At 38.7% G+C, this 21,334-nt stretch overlaps 1 protein-coding gene across 28 annotated transcripts in view; it reads left to right on the forward strand.

The window, feature by feature from the left end:
- MGA (MAX dimerization protein MGA) overlaps positions 1-21,334 on the forward strand; it is a 157,393-nt gene that overhangs the window by 92,247 nt on the left and 43,812 nt on the right. For 27 of the 28 annotated variants that reach the window (XM_063652597.1, XM_063652600.1, XM_063652601.1 and 24 more), the window contains 4 exons: positions 3,182-3,313; positions 3,555-3,659; positions 6,133-6,794; positions 8,596-8,941. In XM_063652597.1, coding sequence (XP_063508667.1) covers positions 3,182-3,313; positions 3,555-3,659; positions 6,133-6,794; positions 8,596-8,941 — 1,245 coding nt within the window. Of the gene's footprint in view, positions 1-3,181; positions 3,314-3,554; positions 3,660-6,132; positions 6,795-8,595; positions 8,942-21,334 lie in introns of those variants that run through there. The other variant, XM_054451815.2, reaches the window with a different exon arrangement.

The raw sequence follows: 21,334 nt of genomic DNA on the forward strand, positions 1-21,334 counted from the left end.
AGCTGCTGGGGAGGCTGAAACAGGAGAATGGCGTGAACCCAGGAGGCGGAGCTTGCAGTGAGCGGAGATCGTGCCGCTGCACTACAGCCTGGGTGACAGAGCAAGGCTCCGTCTCAAAAACAAAACAAAACAAATTAGTGATTAGCTGGAGTTTTCCTTATAATATATGTGCTTTTCTATTCTGTGTTTACTACTTATATAGGTGTTTATAGAACTATAAACATCTTGAGTGTACTTTTGTATTTCAGTGGATTTAGCTAGCAGTCGGCATTTTTGGCTATATCTTATTGTAGGTGAATCTGCCTTTACTTGAATCTAAAGGTTATCTCTTTTCGGCTTTATCTTTATGAGTCTTTTTTTGTAATGACATTATAACACATTTTTAAGAAGTAGCTTCTAATATGGTGAAATGAAGCAAAACTATTTAGAAGTATAGTTTAAACTGACATATGTAGACAAGATTTTAGGTCTAAGTAGGCTCTGGTTGAATACAAATATAAAAAGATAATAGGTTTTTCACAATATGCTTTCTATGAATTATTCAGCTATATTATTTTCTGCAAGCCAAAGTTTTTATGCCCATTTCATATGAAATCAGCTGAGTCTAGGTCTCAGGTGTCTGTTACTTGGCGAAGGATTTTCTTGCATGACCTCAGGTGATCTGCCCACCTCGACTTCCCAAAGTGCTGGGATTACAGGTGTGAGCCACCATGCCCAGCCTCAGATTTCTTTTTGTTTACCTGTCATAGGGACTTATTTACCCTATGCTACCTACTAAAAGTCAGTTGGGAAAACATAACACTAAAGCTTCTTGAGGTCTTTTTTTTTTTTTCAAGACAGGATTTTGCTTTTTTGCCCAGGCTAGAGTGCAGTGGCACGATCATGGCTTGCAGTACCCTCAACCTCCTGGGCTCCAGCAGTCCTCCCACCTCAGTCTTCTGAGTAGCTGGATCACAGGCACGTGCCATTACACCCAGCTAATTTTTAAATTTTTTTGTAGAAATGGGGTCTTACCCTGTTGCCCAGACTCATCTTGAACTTCCTGGCTCAAGCAGTCCTTACGCTTTGGCCTCCCAAAGTGCAGGGACTACAGGTGTGAGCTGAAATGCCAGGCCTGCAAAATGTCTTTTATCTTTCTGAGACCATCTGCTTTACAGAGAAAGTGCAGTAGATTCTCAAAGCATACAACTGAATGTGGTGGATTGGTGTTCATTTTACTGTTGAGAAAACTGAAGAGAAGTTTAGCCCAAGTCATACAATTAAAAAGTAGTAAAGACAAGATTAGAAATCATTGTTTTTACTCATTATCCTATATTTCCCGTAGTTGATTGGGAACATGAGGAAAGAATGTTTTATTTGATTGATGTTTTAATCATATTGTGTGATTAAATACAATAAATATGTAATACGGGCCGGGTGCGGTGGCTCAGGCCTGTAATCCCAGCACTTTGGGAGGCCGAGGCGGGCGGATTACGAGGTCAGGAGTTCGAGACCAGCCTGACCAACATGGTGAAACCCCGTCTCTACTAAAAATACAAAAATTAGCCGGGCCTGGTGGCACACGCCTGTAATCCCAGCTACTTGGGAGGCTGAGGCAGGAGAATCTCTTGAACCCGGAAGGCGGAGGTTGCAGTGAGGCGAGATTACACCATTGCACTCTAGTCTGGGCAACAGAGTGCAACAGAGTGAGACTCTGTCTCAAAAAAAAAAAAAAAAAATGAATAAATATATAATACAATAAAGATATGTTAAAGAACTGGAATTGCAAACTAAAACAAAATAGCTTTTTTTTTTTTAAAGAGATGTGGTCTTCCCACCTCAGCTTTCTAAGTAGTTGGGCCTACAGGTGCACGCCACAGTGCCTGGCTTGCCATCTTTTGTTCAGATAGATTTTATGTATAGGGTACATGGGGTTCATAACCTACCTAATGTCTTTACCTGTTAGAGAACCAGCACTACGTGAGCTTTTTACTGGAAACTTATACCTGTGACTTTTAATGGCTTTACTATGATACTTAACGCTTAGCTTTTTTTTTTTTTTTTTTTTTTTGAGATAGAGTCTTACTCTGTCTCCCAGGCTGGAGTGCAGTGGCATGATCTCGGCTCATTGCAACCTCTGTCTCCCAGGTTCAAGTGATTCTCCTGCCTCAGCCTCCTGAGTAGCTACAGGCACACGCCACCACACCTGGCTAATTTTGTACTTGTAGTAGAGATGAGGTTTCACTATGTTGGCCAGGCTGGTCTCGAACTCCTGACCTCAAGTGATCTGTCTGCCTTGGCCTCCCAAAGTGCTGGGATTGCAAGTGTGAGCCACCAGGCCCGGCCGATAATTAACACTTCATTTGAACTTCTTTTGGCTTCAGTTTTATTAAAATTTAAGTTAAATACCTTCCCAAAAGATTGCCTCTTAACCCATAAATAAGGAAGTCATAATATTTTTGGGTTTGATTAACCATAAATGTCATTAATAAGAACTAGAGAACCAGTAGCCATAATCAGGCCAGCAGCTTAGTCTATGGTAAGTTTGTAATAGAGGCCTTAGACAGTCTCTGGACCACAAAGAGTTAAAGCACAAGAGATCTGAATTTTGCTGTTTTTTAATTAGTTACCTTGCTTAATAAATTATCACAAACTTAGCAACTTAAAACGGTATATTTACTGTATCACAGTTGCTGTGTGTCAGCAGTCTGGGCATAGCTTAGTTGAGTCCTCTGCTTAGGGTCTCACAAGGCTACAGTCAAAATATTGGCCAGGCCTGGTTTCTCAGAGACTTGGTTGGAGAGGGATCTGCTTCCAGTTTCCCTCAGCTCGTTGGCAAAATTTATTTCATTGCAGCTCCAGCAGATGGATAACTTGTGTTATCACATGCACATTATCATGCACGTCGCATCTCCCTTACCACATTTTATTGATTAGAAACAAATTACAGGCCCTGCCTACCATATTCGGGGTGAGGGGGGTTATACAAATGTGTAATACTAGATGTCATGGATCATGGGGCCATCTTAAATTGAATCTGCTACAGTTTGTTTTTTTCATTGTTTTTGTTCTTCACTATCTCCTTTCTCTCTCAACCTTACCCCCCCACCATCTCCCAGGCACAAGTTAAAAACAAAGAAAGAAGGGAGATAATATGATTTGTGATTAATCTATGGAAATATGATTTCCTTTTTTCTTTTAGTGGGCTTAAAATTGAATTCAGTGGATCCAACAATGAGCATTGATCTTAAATACTTGGGAGTACAGTTACCTTTGGCTCCAGCTACTAGCTTTCCTTTTTGGAACCTTACAGGAACCAACCCTGCCTCTCCTGGTGAGTATGTAACATTTGTAAAGTCAAACACTATTTTTCTTGAAGTTTACGTTATTTGTAATGTAAGTAAAAAGCTACCTTTATTGGTGACATTTAACATTAGTCTAAGATAGATCTTTTGTCTGTTATAGTTTTGATAAGTGATTTATACACTTACGAAATTAAAGTTTTATTAATAAATTAGGTCCATAATATTGGCCTGCTAGAATTTTGGTCATCTGTTTGACTTTTTCTTTTATAGATACGGGATTTCCCTTTGTTTCTAGGACAGGGAAAACCAATGATTTCACTAAGATCAAGGGATGGAGGGGAAAATTTCATAGTGCTTCTGCATCTAGGAATGAAGGTAATTAGTTTTTAAAAATTTTGTAAATGTTCTGAAGCATGTAGCCAAAAACCTTTTGTTAAAAGTAAGTCTTGGTTGTTTTTCTTCATTCCTTCTCGCCATGGGTTTTTTGTTGTTGTTGTTGAGACTGAGTTTTGCTCTTGTTGCCCAGGCTGGAGTGCGATGGTGCGATATTGGCTCACTGCAACCTCCACCTCCCAGGTTCAAGAGATTCTCCTGCCTCAGCCTCCCTTACAGCTGGGACTACAGGCATGTGCCACCACGGCTGGCTAATTTTTTGTATTTTTAGTAGATACAGGGCTTCACCATGTTGGCCAGGCTGGTCTGGAACTCCTGACCTCAGGTGATCTGTCCGCCTCAGCCTCCCAAAGTGCTGGGATTACAGGCGTGAGCTGCCGCGCCCAAGCCTTCCATGGTTTAAAATGAACTGAAAATACTTGTCTTGCTGTTTTCTGTCTGCTACCCGTTTTCCTGTAGTCACAACCCTGAGGTTCAGTCAGGCTTAAATAATTGCTGCAGCCTTTTTAACAGCATTTCTGTTATTTCTGTTTCTGCAGTTACAAAAAACATTGTTAAGCATTAGTTTAGAACTGTATATTTCAGAGTTGTATAGTGATTTCCTATAGTCTTATACTTCAAACTAAACTTCTAATCCAAGCATTTTGACTGTATCCTTCTTGGTCTCCATTCTTAGCGCTTTTCCTTGTTCTCTGCATTCGTTTGCAATTTAACCAGATAAATATGCCAGTTTTCCAAAATACTTTTCTCACCTTTTAGTCTTTTCACAGTGTTTATAACAATGTAATTCGTGTCTCTCTACTTAATTTTTTTGTTTCTTAAAAACTAAATTTTGTGGTTGGGCATGGTGGCTCATGCCTGTAATCTCCCAGCACTTTGGGAGGCCGAAGCAAGCGGATTGCCTGAGCTCAGGAATTCGAGACCAGCCTGGGCAACATGGTGAAAACCCCTCTCTACAAAAAATGCAAAAACAGCCAGATGTGGTGGCGCATTCCTGTAGTCCGAGCTACTTGCGGGGCTGAGGTGGGAGGATCACTTGAGCCCAGGGAGGTTGAGGCTACAGTGAGCCAAGATCACACCACTGCACTCCAGCCTGAGTGACAGAGTGAGACCATGTCTCAAACAAACAAACAAAAACCCAACTAAATTTTACACCCCTCTTTTTGTGGTCATCCTTCTTCTCTAATGTTTTGTATCACACTCCAGGCATTCCAGTCTTTCTCCCTTGCTTTTTAAAGACGGGGTCTTGCTCCATTGTCCAGGTTGGAGTGCAGTGGTCCAATCTCAGCTCACTGCAGCCTTGACCTCCTGGGCTCAAGTGATTCTCCCTGCTCAGCCTCCAGAATAGCTGTGACCACAGGTGTGCGCCACCATGCCTGGCTAAGTTTTTGTAGAGCTGGGGTTTGTGGTGTTGCCCAGTCTGGTCTTGAACTCCTGAGCTCAAGAAATCTGCCCGCCTTGGCCTCACTAAGTGCCGGGATTACAGGCATGAGCCCCCGTGCTCAGTCTCACTCTCATAAATAATCTTTTGGCATTCTGTTGAGGCCTGCTTTAATTTCTTTTTTTTTTTTTCCCCTGTTATGTGTTTTTTTTTCTTTTTCTTTTTTTTGAGATGGAGTTTTGCTCTTGTTGCCCAGCTGGAGTGCAATGGCGTGATCTCGGCTCACCGCAACCTCCCCGTCTCGGGTTCAAGCAATTCTCCTGCCTCAGCCTCCTGAGTATCTGGGATTGCAGGCATGTGCCACCATGCTCAGCTAATTTTGTATTTTCAGTAGAGACTGGTTTTCTCCGTGTTGGTCAGGCTGGTCTCGAACTCCCGACCTCAGGTGAACTGCCTGCCTCAGCCTCCCAAAGCGCTGGGATTGCAAGAGTGAGCCACTGTGCACAGGCTCCCTGTTACGTTTTTACTTATCTTTGGTCTCTTTAATCAGGTCAAAGGTTGTCAAAGATTGAAGATTCTTAGGTTAAATACATTGTTAGCACTTTGTAAGAATTAGTGCCTCAATAAATAATATAATGTGATAGTTTTAGAGTAAGAAATAATTTTAGAGAATGGATTTTAATGTTTTTAGTGCCCGAGACTAGAGAATGGATTTTAATGTCATTAGTATCTGAGACTCATTCTCTTCACTTGGTTTTATTTATTTTTTCTTTCTGAGGAGGGATAGTTTATTTATTAATGTATTTATTTTTAAAAATTTATTTATGTTTTTAGAGACAGGGTCCTTGCTATGTTACTTAGGCTGGTCTTGAACTCCTAGCCTCTAGCGATCCTTTTGCTTCTTCCTGCCAAAGTACTGGGATTACAGGTGGGAGTCACTGTGCCCAGCTGAGGGATAGTTTAGAAGATTCACTATCTTGTAGCTCAATATTCTTGGCCTTTTTTAGTGTTTTTATGGAGATTCATAAATCTGTCCTAGATTTCTTTAAGCATTTTATGTTTTCTTATTTCTAGGTGGAAATTCAGAAAGTTCACTGAAAAATCGTTCTGCTTTCTGTAGTGATAAGCTAGATGAATACTTGGAAAATGAAGGCAAGCTGATGGAAACAAGCATAGGTTTCTCTTCTAATGCTCCCACATCTCCTGTGGTGTACCAGCTTCCCACTAAGAGTACCAGCTATGTACGAACACTTGATAGTGTACTAAAGAAGCAATCTACTATTTCCCCTTCTACCTCTTATTCTTTGAAACCTCATTCTGTACCCCCTGCCTCTCGAAAGGCAAAGTCTCAAAACAGACAGGCAACTTTCAGTGGCCGAGCTAAATCATCTTATAAATCCATTTTACCATACCCTGTTTCACCAAAGCAGAAGTACTCTCATATGATTCTAGGAGATAAGGTTACCAAGAATTCTTCAGGCATCATCTCAGAAAATCAGGCGAATAACTTTGTTGTGCCAACTTTGGATGAAAATATATTTCCAAAGCAGATTAGTTTGCGGCAGGCACAGCAGCAGCAGCAGCAACAGCAACAGGGAAGTCGCCCTCCAGGCTTGTCTAAATCTCAGGTGAAGCTAATGGACCTGGAAGACTGTGCACTTTGGGAAGGAAAACCAAGGACATACATCACAGAAGAGCGAGCAGATGTATCCTTAACAACTCTACTTACAGCCCAAGTAAGTAGCTGCTGTTTTCTGGAGGTATATTAGTGCTTGGCTAGAAACAGCGAGGTTAGTGAGGGGAAATGGGAATGGTACTTTTTGGCAGGGTGATCAGCTAGTTTTTAGCATTTAGAACCTTCATGGGAACTAAGTCTATGTCTTCCCCATTTGTTCTTTACCAACTAGATACTCAGGTGTAGATTTCTCCTGCCATCAGAGAGAGACAGTACAATTGCACTTTTGAATAACCTCTCTCTCCTGTATAAAGGCAGCTGACCATTCTGAAAATCTGTGATTTCATTTTCCAACATATGGGCAAGTACATTTGCTGATCTTGTTAAAACAACTTTGAAAATTGTGCTTTTATTTTTTATTTTTTGAGATGGAGTCTCACTCTGTTGCCCAGGCTGGAGTGCAGTGGCAGGATCTCAGCTCACTGCAACCTCTGCCTCCTGGGTTCAAGCTATTCTCCTGCCTCAGCCTCTCGAGTAGCTGGGACTATAGGCACATGCCACTGCACCTGGCTAATTTTTGTATTTTTAGTAGAGACACGTTTTCGCCATGTTAGCTAGACTGGTCTCGAGCTCCTGACCTTAGGTGATCCACCTGTCTCACCTCCCAAAATGCTGGGATTACAGGCATGAGTCACCACGCCCGGCCTGAAAATTATGCTTTTAAAAGATACTAAATCCCAGGAAATTGAAAATTAAAAACCTGTGGAGAGAAACCTTGATCTTTTGTGAAATTTTGTATTAATAATTTTTCACTTATTTATTTTTATTTTTATATTTTAAAAGTTTTATGGCAAGGGATGCAGGAAGGAATTTTTGATCTATTGATGATGTACCTATCTTAGCAGCCTCTGGTGCATGTGAAATGATGCCACAGCACATTTATTTATTTATTTATTTATTTTTGAGACAGTGTCTCACTCTTGTTGCCCAGGCTGGAGTTCAGTGGCATGATCACAGCTCACTGTGATCCTCCCACCTTAGCCTCCTGAGTAGCTGGGGCCTATAGGTGTGCACCACCACACCTGGCTAATTTTTTATATTATATTAAAAACACAAACGGGGTTTTGCCATGTTATCCAGGCTGGTCTCAAACTCCTGGGCTCAAGCTATCTGCCTGCCTCGGCCTCCCAAAGTGCTAGGATTACAAGCATGAGCCACTGCGCCTGGCCTTCATCATTACTTTTTTTACTTTCCATTTTGTAATTCTATGACTGAATTCTGGAACTAAAGATCATCAGATGTTGGAACTAAATGCAGATTATTTTATTCATTATTAATCCTTCATAAAGACTTTTATTTATGTATTGTCCTATTTTTTTTTTATTAATTACCCTACAATAGGGACCAGCAAACTTTTTCTGGAAAGGGCCAAATAGTAAATATTTAAGGCTTTGCATACCATACACTCTCTATAGCAGTTACCGAACTCTGCTGTTGTGGTTCTTCAGACGGTATGTGTATGAATTAGCCTGGCTGCATTCCAGTGAAACTTTATGACACAGGCTAGATTTGGCCCATGAGTCTCAACCTTTGTTAATCTTTGCCTTAGAACATTATGTATAATTTATATTGAAAATAAATCCATCCTTGATAGTTTTGCCCATAATTGTCTGTACTAAGCATTAGAATGGCAGATTGCTTAGAGCCCTGGTTATATTCATGTTCTGTCCTTTGAATCTGCATTAGTCCTGTGCTGTTAGTACTTAAAATCAGAGAGTAGTGCAGTCCAGTGTATGACCATAAGTTGTTGGTGGTGTAAAGGGATGGTTTAGTGGAATTACAATTTTCTACTTTGACTTTAGGCATCCCTCAAAACTAAACCTATCCACACAATCATAAGGAAACGAGCCCCTCCCTGCAACAATGACTTCTGTCGACTGGGTTGTGTATGTTCCAGTCTAGCTTTGGAGAAGCGCCAACCTGCTCACTGCCGCCGACCAGACTGCATGTTTGGTTGTACTTGTTTGAAAAGAAAAGTTGTACTTGTTAAAGGAGGATCCAAAACTAAGCATTTTCAGAGGAAGGCTGCCCATCGAGATCCAGTATTTTATGATACTCTGGGAGAGGAGACAAGGGAAGAAGAAGAAGGAATCAGGGAGGAAGAGGAACAATTGAAAGAGAAAAAGAAGAGAAAGAAGCTAGAATACAGTGAGTATTAATTGAGAATTAAAACTGTGCCATATCAGTTTTTGGAAAAGTATGGTTATTTTAGAATAATACAACCTACCTTAATCCCGATCAATTATCCAATAAGAGCTTTGAGACTTCTTATTATCCTTACATGCTCTTTCTGACTGGCTGTCTGAGATGCACACAAACACACACCTTTTTAAAGTTGAATTGTTCTCTGAGAATTGCTTTTTTGTGCTAAATTTAAATCATACTGTTACTTGGTTTTCTAGAATGCCCTTGACCTTTGAGTTTCTTCCATTTTCTGGATTGTGCGCATGTGCACACACACACAGGTAGACACACGTACGTTCCTTGGAAAGACTGTAGGTGATCCATATAATGCATCATATTTTCTAAAAGGAGAAGTTTGCAAAAAACCCTCTGGTCCTGGTTGGAGATTTGGGGACAAAGTAGGGGTGTGGTAAAGCTGAACATCATGTACTGTGTTGACAATTGGGGTTTTTTTTGGTGGGAGAGGATAAAATATGATGTAGATGTAGACCCAAGTTACATATTATTTCATTATTGATTTTTTCCGTTTCTGTTATATCTTCGTATTTTGTTCAAATGTATTGAAATTATTTTACCGTATAATTGAAACAAGTTTCTTAATTTATCAGGGGATTAATACTCCTTTTTTTTGGCAATTTATGTTTACATTTCCTGTTGCTCTGTGCTCATTTCAATCAGAGATGATGATTAATATTTCAGTGTATGTTCCATCATAACGTCATGTTCTGCTTTCCACATCAACGATTGTAGATCTAATTTATAATGTTAGTTTTAATGGCTTCATGTTGTTATAATCCCTTTGGCTGGATAGTTAGCCTTTTTGGGTTTAATTTATTATAAACTGTACGGTGATGAACATCCATGTTCAGAATAGGCTATTAAAAGTGGAATTGCTGTGACAGTGTGTACATGTTAAACATTTGTAGATGTCACTAGACTTGTGCCAATTTCAGACGTATGCCAGTAGTCAGATACTGGATGGTGCCAGTTTTCTGTTCTCTTGCGCTGTTGCTCAGGCTGGAGTGCAGTGGCATGGTCTCAGCTCACTGCAACCTCCACCTCCTGGGTTCAAATGATTCTCCTGCCCCAGCCTCCTGAGTAGCTGGGATTATAGGTGCCCAGCTAATTTTTTTGTATTTTAGTAGAGACGGGGTTTCACCATGTTGCCTAGGCTGGTCTTGAACTCCTGAGCTCAGGCAATCTTCCTGCCTCAGCCTCCCAAAGTGCTAGGATTATAATAGGCATGAGCCACTGTACCCAGTTAGTTTTCTATTCTAACACTGAATATTTTACAGCTTTTAAAACTGTCATATGAATAGGCAGAAATTGATATTTTGTTTTAGATTTGTATTTCTTCTGTGATAGGTTTATTGACCATTTATCATAAACTTTTTTTCTGTAAATTGCCTTTTTGAATTCTTTGCTAACTTTTATTGGAGTGTGTTTTTTCCTTTAGTTTGCAGAAGCTTTATATTTTCTAGGTTATAATTTTGTAATTTACATTTTCATTTTGTTCAAGGTTCCCTCCCCCACTGCCCACCCACCCCCAGTGAAAAAGCAGTGATAGTTAAACTTGGCAGTCTTTTCTTTTTATGGTTTCTGTCTTTTTTTTTTTTTTTTTTTTTTTTTTGAGACAGAGTCTTGCCCAGGCTGGAGTGCAGTGGCACGATCTCGGCTCACTGCAACCTTCACCTCTTGGGTTCAAGCAATTCTTCTGCCTCAGCCTCCCAAGTAGCTGAGACTACAGGCATGCACCACCACACCTGGCTAATTTTTGTATTTTTAGTAGAGACGGGGTTTCACCATATTGGCCAGGCTGGTCTTGAACTCCTAACCTTATGATCGGCCCACCTCAGCCTCCCAAAGGGCTTGGTTTCTGTCTTTAAAGTCTTGCTTAGAAAGTCTTTCTCTACCTTGAGATTATAAAAATATTTGATTATATTTCTTCTAGTACTTTTTTGGACTTAAAAAAATAAGTTGTTAATATAGCTGAATTTGTTTGATGTAGCATTTGTAGTAGGGAATCATATTTCCCCCAAATGCCTAGCCATTGTACCATCACTTATTGAGAAATATACTTTTCCTACTGAACTAAAATGTCACCTGTAATATAATAAATTAAAATACATTAATGCCTGGATCTCTTTCTGGCCTCTCCTGTTTTGTGACCAGTGCCAGGGTATTCTTATTTCTATTTTAGCATTTAAGTGAGATATAGTGTATTTAAATACCTAAATGATCTTTGTGTAAATAAGATTTTAAAGGTTTAAAATGAAGCATAGTGTAGATTTATTAGTTTAGTTCTATCCATATCTCCTTACTGAGTTTACTCCCTTCTTATGCTTAAGACAAGCATTTCCATTTCAAAGCAACAAAAATAAAATACAGAAGCCCACATAAGCAGGAATAGTGCTTACCCCTTAGGCTTTACTGCTTTTTGATTATTGTCTTCATCCTGTGTCCTATCCTTGACTATAAACTCCGATAGCCAATTATCAAAGTATTTTTTTGTTTTCTTACTGGTACAGTTCATTATAAAAAGCAAAGCTTGCTGTTCCCTATCTAGGAGCCATCAGTTTTCTTGTGCTATTAAGGAAGGATGAAAAAGGAGGGATGGCGGGGCATGGTGGCTCAGGCCTGTAATCCCAGCGCTTTGAGAGGCTGAGGCGGGCAGATCACGAGGTCAGGAAATCGAGACCATCCTGGGTAACACGGTGAAACCCCGTCTCTACTAAAAATACAAAAAAAAAAAAAAAAAAAAAAAAAAAAAAAAATTAGCCAGGCATGGTGGCGGGCGTCTGTAGTCCCAGCTACTCCGGAGGCTGAGGCAGGAGAATGGCGTGAACCCGGGAGGCAGAGCTTGCAGTGAGCCGAGATTGTGCCACTGCACTCCAGCCTGGGCGACAAAGCGAGACTCCATATCAAAAAAAAAAGAAAGAAAAAGGAGGGATGATACTTTTGTTAACAACTGATATGTAAAAGGAGTAGAAATAGGAAAGAGTTCTTAGAGGTAAACATGTTGCCGATACCAAAAATGGACAAAGAAAAAAAATAAAAACTGGAAAAGTTGAAATCCTTTAGTATGTTTTGCAAAAAGATAAGTGGAAACTGAGGGTAAAAAAAAGTAAGTTATGAAATTGAGGTATAAGCATTTTATTTAGAATGATTGAGTGTAACCACTAAAAAACATAAATGTTTAAAAGTAGTCACTTGTCACTGCAACACTGGGTATGATGGAAGACTTGTTTCTTTTTATATTCTTTAGCACAGTTTTAATTTTTGTGTGTTTTTATTATATAGTTAATATATAAATAAAAAATTAGTGTTCTAAATGCATAAAATCTCAGCATTTAATACCTTTTTTTTGTCATTGTAACAGACTTAAAAATTTTTTTGTAATGGTTCAATCCGTTGCTGAAAAAAAGATGGGTAACATTATTGGACACTCTTATGCATAGCACTCTATGAAGGTTCTATCATTTAAACCTTCAACCTTATATGATAAGGAGGCTTCATTCTCCATTTTAGAAATGAGTTAATTGAGTGCTTAGTGACTTGTTCTCCAAGGTCATAAAGATACTAAGTGAGTTTTAGGGGACTGCCAAGTCCTCATGCTTTTTCTGCCTTGTAAGGTACAATTTCTGAAATTTTAATTCTGCCTCCTTGTTGTAGACCCTAGTGGCCTTTACTTTTATCACCTGCTTATCCTTTGGTTTGTCAAAAAATACTGCTGGCTGTGCAGAGGTACTGTGCCTAGCTGTTGTGGGTAGTACCAAGGGAAAGAATAAAACTTGTCATTTCTGTTTTCTTAGCCCACTTAATATACCTATAAATTAACAATATAAAGAAAAAAATCAATAAAATTGATACTTGTAGCCAGACTGAGGAATAAAGAGAATATACTAATTACCATTATTAGGAATGAAAGGTGACTTCAGTACAGACATTGAAAGGATGATATGGCAATATTATGAACAACTTTATGTCAGTAAATGGACAACTCAGATGAAATGGAAAAACTCTTTAAAAGACACAAGCTACAAAACTCACTCAAGAAGAAATAGGTGACTGCTTGCCTTATACTTATTAGAGAATTGAACTTGTAGTGGAAAACCCTGCAATAATAATTCTGGTCTGAGTTGCTTCACTGTTGAATTCTATAAAACATTAAAGACTAAATCCCATTTGATACAGTCTTCCATAAAATGGTGTCATCTTATGAGACCAGCATTACCCTGATATTCAATCCATAAGAAGACTTTACAAGAAAACTGTAGACTGATAACCCTTATGAACATAGATGTAAAATTTCTAAATAAAAGTTTAGCAACTCAAATCCAACAGTATATTTAAAGGATACTGCATCATGACTAAGTGGGGTGTATCCTAGAAGTGTGGGATTTGTTTAACATTTGAAAAATCAATCAGTATACTTTGCCATTACAATGGACTTAAAAAAAGACCAGTCTGGGTGACAGTGAGACCCTGTCTCAAAAAAAAAAAAAAAAAAAAAAAAGTTCTAAATTATGGTGACATCATATGTTGTAATTAGTAAATATGTCCATATGTATAAAATACATATTAGGGATAGAAATTTGATTTAGATATGAATATTTATGTAATTTGCCATATAACAGATTAAATGAGATCATTTATGATATTAATGAATTAATGAATATGGTTAAATTGATAAATTCAACATCATCTCAAGATATATCTATCTATCTCACTATAGATAGATATCTTGATATATGTAGTGTATATGTAGTATAGATATATATATATATATAGTATTATTTAATTAGGTTCTTAAGAAGTTTAAAACACCAATTTGTGAGGATAAATTCCATTCGTCAGGGCAAATACAGATCGCAGGTAGCCCTGGAGCTGAGGAATAGCTTTGATTTTTCGTACAATTTGTGAGTCCACAGCTTTCTGATCAATCTTGCACTGCTCTGTAGTCTTGTAGTTCTCTTTTTCTGTGTCAGAGATCTCACCTTCCTGGTGTCTGGGCTTCTGCAGTTGCTTCTCGAAGTGAGCATCAGTAAGATGTTTTGGGATTTTTACATTGCTGATGCCAGTTTTGGTTGAGGTGGCAATGAGAAATTTCTGGTGTGTTCAGACTCCACCTGATTAAGAGATATTTTTGAAAGATTGACAAAATTCATTTCTAGTAAAAATTCTCGGCACAGTAGGAATAGCAAGGAATTTTCTCAACTGGATAAAATAATCTTTGAAAAATATTACAATTGACATATTAATGATAAAAGACTTATTGTTCTCTCCCAAAGACTGGGAATGAGGAAGAATGCCCACTTTTACCACTTCTGTTTAATGTTATATACAGGAGGTCCTAGCCAGTGCAGTAAGGGCATTATAAAGAGAGAGGTATCCAGATTGGAAAGGAAGAAGTAAAAATTGGCTTTATTCGTGGATAGGAAAATCCTAGGGAATCTACAAAATAAGCTACTAGAACTGTAAGTCAGTTTAATGAGGTTGTAGCATACATTATCAGTATGCAACATGTTTGTACATATAAGCAATGAACAATTGGAAATTGAGATAAATTGAGATTAAAAAATACCATTTAAAATAGCATCCAAAGAGAAGAGACACTTAAGGATAACTTTGATAAAAGATGCCTAAAACCTGTATACTAAAAACTATAAGACATTGCTGAGAGTGATTTTAAGAGGCCTAAATAAATGGAAAAATATATTGTTTTCATTTATCAGAAGACTCTCTTGGTAAGATACTTTTCACAAATTGGCCTATAGATCTGCTGATGCTATTCCAATCAAAATCCTAACAGGCTTCTGGGGGATAGAAATTGGCAAGTTTCTAAAATTTTTATGAAAAACAAAGGACTTAGAATAGTCCAAACAACTTTGATAAAGAATGTACCTGGCCACGTGCGGTGGCTCATGCCTGTAATCCCAGCACTTTGGGAGGCCGAGACTGGTGAATCATCTGAGCTTAGGAATTCATGACCAGCCTGGGCAACATGGCGAAACCCTATCTCTACCAAAAATACAAAAAGTTAGCCTGGTGTGGTGGCATGCACCTGTAGTCCGAGCTACTTGGGGGACTGAGGTGGGAGGATCACTTGAGCCTGGGAGGCAGAGGTTGCAGTGAACTGAAATTATGCCACTGCATCTCCAGTCTGGGTGACAGAGTGAGACCCTGTCTCAAAAAAAAAAATTTATGTTCTAAATTATGGTGACATCATATGTTGTAATTAGTAAATATGTCCATATGTATAAAATACATATTAGTGATTGGGGTAGAAATTTGATTTAGATATGAATATTTATGTAATTTGCTGTATAACAGATTAAATGAGATTATTTATGATATTAATGAATTAATGAATATGGTTAAATTGATAAAAATTCAACATTTTTTATTTAAAAAATAAATAAGTTCACTTAGCAAGTGAACTTCGGAAAATGCTGCTTCTCACTTTCATCTGTAATCTTATTTCAGTCCTAATCAAAATTCTGACAGCTTTTTATGTGAAACATGAAAAGCAGAACTTATAATTTATATGGAAATGCAAAGAACCTAGAAATAACCAGGTCAATCTTGAAGAACAGTGGCAGAATGGAAGGATTTTATTGTATGTCAAGAGTTACAAAATTACCACATGTGATATGGGTGATATTGGCTTGTCATAAAATGAATAGACAAGTAGAACAGAATAGAGAGGCTACAGGCTGGGTCCTGTGGCTCATGCCTTGTCATCCTAGCACTTTGTGGGGCCAAGGCAGGAGGATCGCTTGAGCCCAGGAGTTCGAGACCTGCCTGAGCAACATAGCAATACTTACGTCTCTACTAAAAATAAAAAAAAATTTTGGCTGATGGCATGGTGGCTTAGGCCTGTTGTCCCAGCTGTGCAGTAGGCTGAGGCAAAAGTATGGCCAGGAGGTTGAGCCTGCAGTGAGCCGTAATAGTGCCACTGCACTCCAGCCTGGGTGACAGAGTGAGATGTTGTCTCAAAAATAAAAACTAAGGCCAGATGTGATGGCTTACACCTGTAATCCTAGCACTTTGGGAGGCCGGGGTGGGCAGATTGCCTGAGCTCAGGAGTTCGAAACCAGCCTGTGCAACATGGCGAAACCCTGTCTCTACTAAAAATACAAAAAATTAGCCAGGCATGGTGGTGTGCGCCTGTAATCCCAGCTACTCTGGAGGCTGAGCCACGAGAATCTCTTGAACCCGGGAAGCTGAGGTTGCAGTGAGCCGAGATCCCACTGTTGCACTGGGCGGCAAAGTGAGACTCTGTCTCAAAATAAAATAAAATAAAAGAATACTGTAAACAGATTCAAACATAAATGGACTCTTGAGTTGACAAAAGTGGCAAAGAAATAAAGAATGATCTTTTCACCAAATGGTGATAGGATTATTGTACATCCATATGGGAAAAACAGAAACTTTATTCGTTTCTCACACCATATATGGAAATAATTTGTAGGTATATTATACACCTAATTTTCAATGACTAAACAGTACAGCATTTAGAAGATACAGGCAAATGTATACAGGATCTCATATTAGGAAAAAATTTCTTAAACATGACAGAAGAAAACCAATTCTTAGGGAAAAGATCAAGCCATTTGACAACTTTAAAATAAGAAATTCAGGGGCTGGGCACTGTGTCTCACACCTGTGATTCCAGCACTTTGGGAGGCTGAGGTGGGTGGATTACTTGTGGTCAGGAATTTGAGACCAGCCTGGCCAACATGGTGAAACCCCATCTCTACCAAAAATACAAAAATTAGCCAGGTGTGATAGGGTGTGCCTCTAATCTCAGCTACTCAGGAGGCTGAGGCACAAAAATTGCTTGAACCTGGGAGATGGAGGTTGCAGTGAGCCGAGATTTTGCCACTGCACTCCAGCCTGGGAGATAGAACGAGACTCTGTCTCAAAAATAAATAAATAAAATAAAAGCAGATATTTGTAATATCTAAGGACCTACATCCAAAATATATAAAGGTGTCTACAAATTAATAATAAACACTTCTGTAGAAAAAATGAGCAAGAGTTTTAGAAGCATTTCATAAAGTGGAATGTTGAACAGCACATTTGTAATTGGGGAAATCCAAATTAAATCCATGATGAGATTCTACTAGACGCCTGCCAGAATGGTTATCATTACAAGCCTCTACTAATACCAACTATTGATAAAGACAATGAACAATGGGAAATCTCCTACACTGCTGATGGGGAAATAAATAGGTGTAACCACTTTGGAAAATAGTTTGGCAGTATCTACTAAAGTTGAAGATTCATAGCCCTTGATCTAGCAGTTTGACTCCAGAGTAACAAGCAGAACTGCATTATATAAGAATATTTAATTTACGTGATTCTCACAGTATCTAAAACCTGAAAACAACCCGAAATGTCTAATAACAATAGAAGAATAAACAGTAGTATGAATATTCAGTGAAATAACATAACACAGTGAAAATAAATGAATTACAACTATGTGTTTCAGCATACATGAATTTTACAAATATAATGTTGAAGGGGAAAAACGCCAGGTAAAAGAATATATCTTTGATTCCATTAATATAAACTTTTAAAGTAGGCAATTTTTTTTTTTTTTTTTTTTTTTTTTTTTGGAGACAGAGTCTCGCTCTCTTGCCCGGCTGGAGTGCAGTGGTGCGATCTCTGCTCACTGCAAGCTCCGCCTCCCGGGTTCACACCATTCTCCTGCCTCAGCCTCCCGAGTAGCTGGGACTATAGGCGCCCACCATCACACCCGGCTAATTTTTTGTATTTTTAGTAGAAATGGGGTTTCACCATGTTAGCCAAGATGGTCTCGATCTGCTGACCCCTTGATCCGCCTGCCTCGGCCTCCCAAAGTGCTGGGATTACAGGCGTGTGAGCCACCGTGCCCGGCCTAAAGTAGGCAAAATTAAGATATGATATTTAGGTGTTATACTTTGACATTCAAAAAAGGAAAGCAAAGGGGTAGCTATCATTTAAGTGCCTTTTTGATAGGAAGGGGAGGGATTGTGATTGAGAAAGGGTTCTGGAATTGATAGCACTGTTCTATTTCTTGTATAGTGTTTACATGGATGTATAGCTCTTAATATGTATTGAGCTGTATATTGTTTATGTACATTTCTTTATAAATGTTGTATTTCATTATAAAGAGATTCAAAATGCCTACAGAAATCAGAGGAAGAGGAGCATGGTGTGTTAGTGTGCTGTATTAGCATGGCAGTTCTTGTAGGTCTTGTAAGTGTAATGCTATTCATTTATGGTGCAGCTACTATGGACACTGCTAGGAGTGAGGAGGTAGAATATAGGCAATTAAAACAAGTCCATATCTCTAAGAGGTTACTGTCAATTTGATGAAACAGGTATGTGGTAAAAAGATACATATTTATTGTAATTTTAAGTCCTACAAGTAACTAAATTCCTGTAATGTTTTAAGTGTCGTGAACAAAAGGCTTACTGAGAAGCCAGAAGACAGAGTGATAAAGCTAGGGGACTTGGGGAAGGTAATATATATTAGGAGGCATTTCAGTAGAAATGAGGAGACCATTTCTTTGTTAAAACTGATTTCTATTCTTGGCTCCTGTCAATGAATATGTGCTACTCAGTTTCTCCCCTTAATTCCACCTTTTCCTGCTGAGTGTTGTTCTTTTTTTTCCTGAGTTTCAGGGAAAGAGTAGGAGAATCTCTAGTGTCATTATAAGGGGGAATAAAGAGGTGCTGTATCTTGGATCCCAGGCCGTATAAAGGAATCAAGTGAACAGTGGGCCAGTGAGCGTGAGGGATCGGTATTTTGTTCTTGCCTTTGGGGGAGTCTGTTTTCATGGCTTCAGTTCTACTAGTCTCTGCCAATGATGGTCCTGGTTTTTAATTCCCATGCTATTTTATTTATTTACATGTATTTTTGAGAGAGAGGGTCTTGATCTGTCACCCAGGCTGGAGTGCTGTGTCTTGATCATAGCTAACTGTATCCTTGATCTCCCTGGGTCAAGCAATCCTTCCATCTTAGCCTCTGGAGTAGCAGGACTACAGGTGCATGCCACCATGCCCAGCTAAAGCTTTTTATATTCTGTAGAGACAGGGTCTTGCTATGTTGCCCAGGCTGGTTTTGGACTCCTGGCCTCAAGAGATCCTCCCACCTTGGCATCTGTATTGGGATTATAGGGGTGAGCTACTGCATCTGGCTCCCTACCCTATTTTTAGTATGTTGTTGTCCTTCCAATTTAAAACATGTCATAAACAGAACTGAACTCTACCCCTCTCAGTCAACTCCTTTTATGAACTCCCCTATTTATTGGAAGCTCCATTTCTCATTTTTTCCCATTCTGGTGACAGATTAACCATTTCCTACTTATTCACAGTTGAAATTTTAAAATTGTCTTTGATTGCCTGTGAGAGATTTAGAGAAATATGAATAATCATTCTTGGTATCTTAAGAGTTTTTTTTTTTTTTTTTGAAGTACTGTACTGTGTATTTTGTAGCTATTATTTCAAAAGGAAAAGATGAAAAGGGATCTTTGCTTAGTATAATGCTTAGTTTATGGAGGCTTAGAAAATCCTTAAAAGATTATTGATAGAAGTCCAAGACATCTTGCTTGCCCTAAAGGCGCTTTTGTTTTTGTCTTATAATTAATATGTGTATAAAATAATTAGCTACACTGAACAAGAAAGTTTTTACTAAATGTGTGGTAGAACCTCTTAATACCACCTTCACTGGGAGGGCAAGCCTCAAAAGACATACTTGTACATACTTACTACACATGCTACCTATTTCCTTTCCTGTTTTTTCTCTTAAGCACCTAACCATATTCCAGCACATTTTCCTTATTCGTCATATTGCCTGTCTCATCTTACTTCCCCCCAAAAGCTACCTGAAAGCAAGGATTTTTGTCAGTTTTATTCATTGTTGTATCTGCAAAGTCTGATACGTAGTAGAAATTCAAATATTTGAATGCATAAATGAATATTGGTGTCTAGAAACCTTTGTGCCATCTCTACAAAAAAGTTAAAATTAAAATATTAGCCAAGTGGTGTGTGCTTGTAGTCTCAGCTATAAGATGAGGCAGTGAGATGATCTCTTGAGTCAGGGAGGCCAGGGCTATGGGAGAACCATGATGGTGCCAGTGCACTCCAACCTGGGTGACAGAGGCTCAAATTCTGTCTCAAAATAAAAAACAACCCAGAAACATTGATGAATTATGTTATAAAGGAGCTACATTTTAAAAGGTAGTTGACAGAGACTGCAGCTGGCTAATTGACTCAATCACTTTCTAGCTTTGTTGTCCCCACCTCCCACCCCCTTTTTAATTTTTAAACCTTTATTCAAATTTTGTGATTGTGCCCGTATGTTTACCTCAGGAGCCCCTTAGACAAAGTTGTTCTTTACCAGTTGTTATTAATGTTGAGAGCAAATATACTACTTATGAAAATCAGGTAGCAGCTTAGATTCTGCTTTGTCATGAAAGATTAATTGAAGTAAGTATTTGAATTAAGTATGAATGCCACTCAGTCATATTTTATGTGACTCTAGGTGAAAGGTTTTGGGTCTTTGGCTTTGAACCAGCTACATGTCCTCTGTGAGGACTAACCATTAAAATGCAGAAATACATTTGCTTCACTACGGCTGCTTTATGGGAATGGGCAGTTTACTTAAAGAGTAAAACCAGTAGTGCTGGGCGTAGTGGCTCATGCCTGTAATCCCAGTGACTCAGGAGGCTGAAGCCGCAGGATTGCATGAGGCCAGGAGTTCAAAACAGGCCTGGGTAACATAGTGAGACCTGGTCTCTAAAAAGAAAATTTACTTTTCTTTATATTACCTTTAATCAACTCTTAACAACTAAACCTTTTTTTAAAGACCTAAAATTTATTTTTAAAGACCTATCCAAGCATGGTGGCATGTACCTGTAGACCTAGTTACTTGGGAGCCTGAGGCAGGAAGATCACTTTAGCCAGGAGGCTACAGTGAGCCATGATTGTGCCACTGCTTGGGCAACAGAGTGAGACTTGTACTCTTAAAAAAATAAATAAGTAAACCCAGGAGCCTCTTAACCTAGATCTTCTTTTTAATTTGGTTAAGTAATCAATGCATGTTTTCCTTTGTGCACATTTTTTTGGGGATTATTTATTAACAAGTAAAAATGCATATATTGATCTATAACATGAAATTTTGGTATAAATTGTGGAATGGTATACAGAACTTCTTGATAGTATGATTTTACTTCAGTTGGGTTTCATTGCGTCTATATTGATATAAGTGTTTTTACTCCTATACTGAGTTCAGGTTGTCTTTTGATTACAATTTGTCATTAGAATGCAGTAGTGACAGCTTGGTCTCTGGAGTCAGATAGACAG

This window comes from Pongo pygmaeus, chromosome 16 (genome assembly GCF_028885625.2).
Source record: "Pongo pygmaeus isolate AG05252 chromosome 16, NHGRI_mPonPyg2-v2.0_pri, whole genome shotgun sequence".
NCBI classification, from domain to species: Eukaryota; Metazoa; Chordata; class Mammalia; order Primates; family Hominidae; genus Pongo; species Pongo pygmaeus.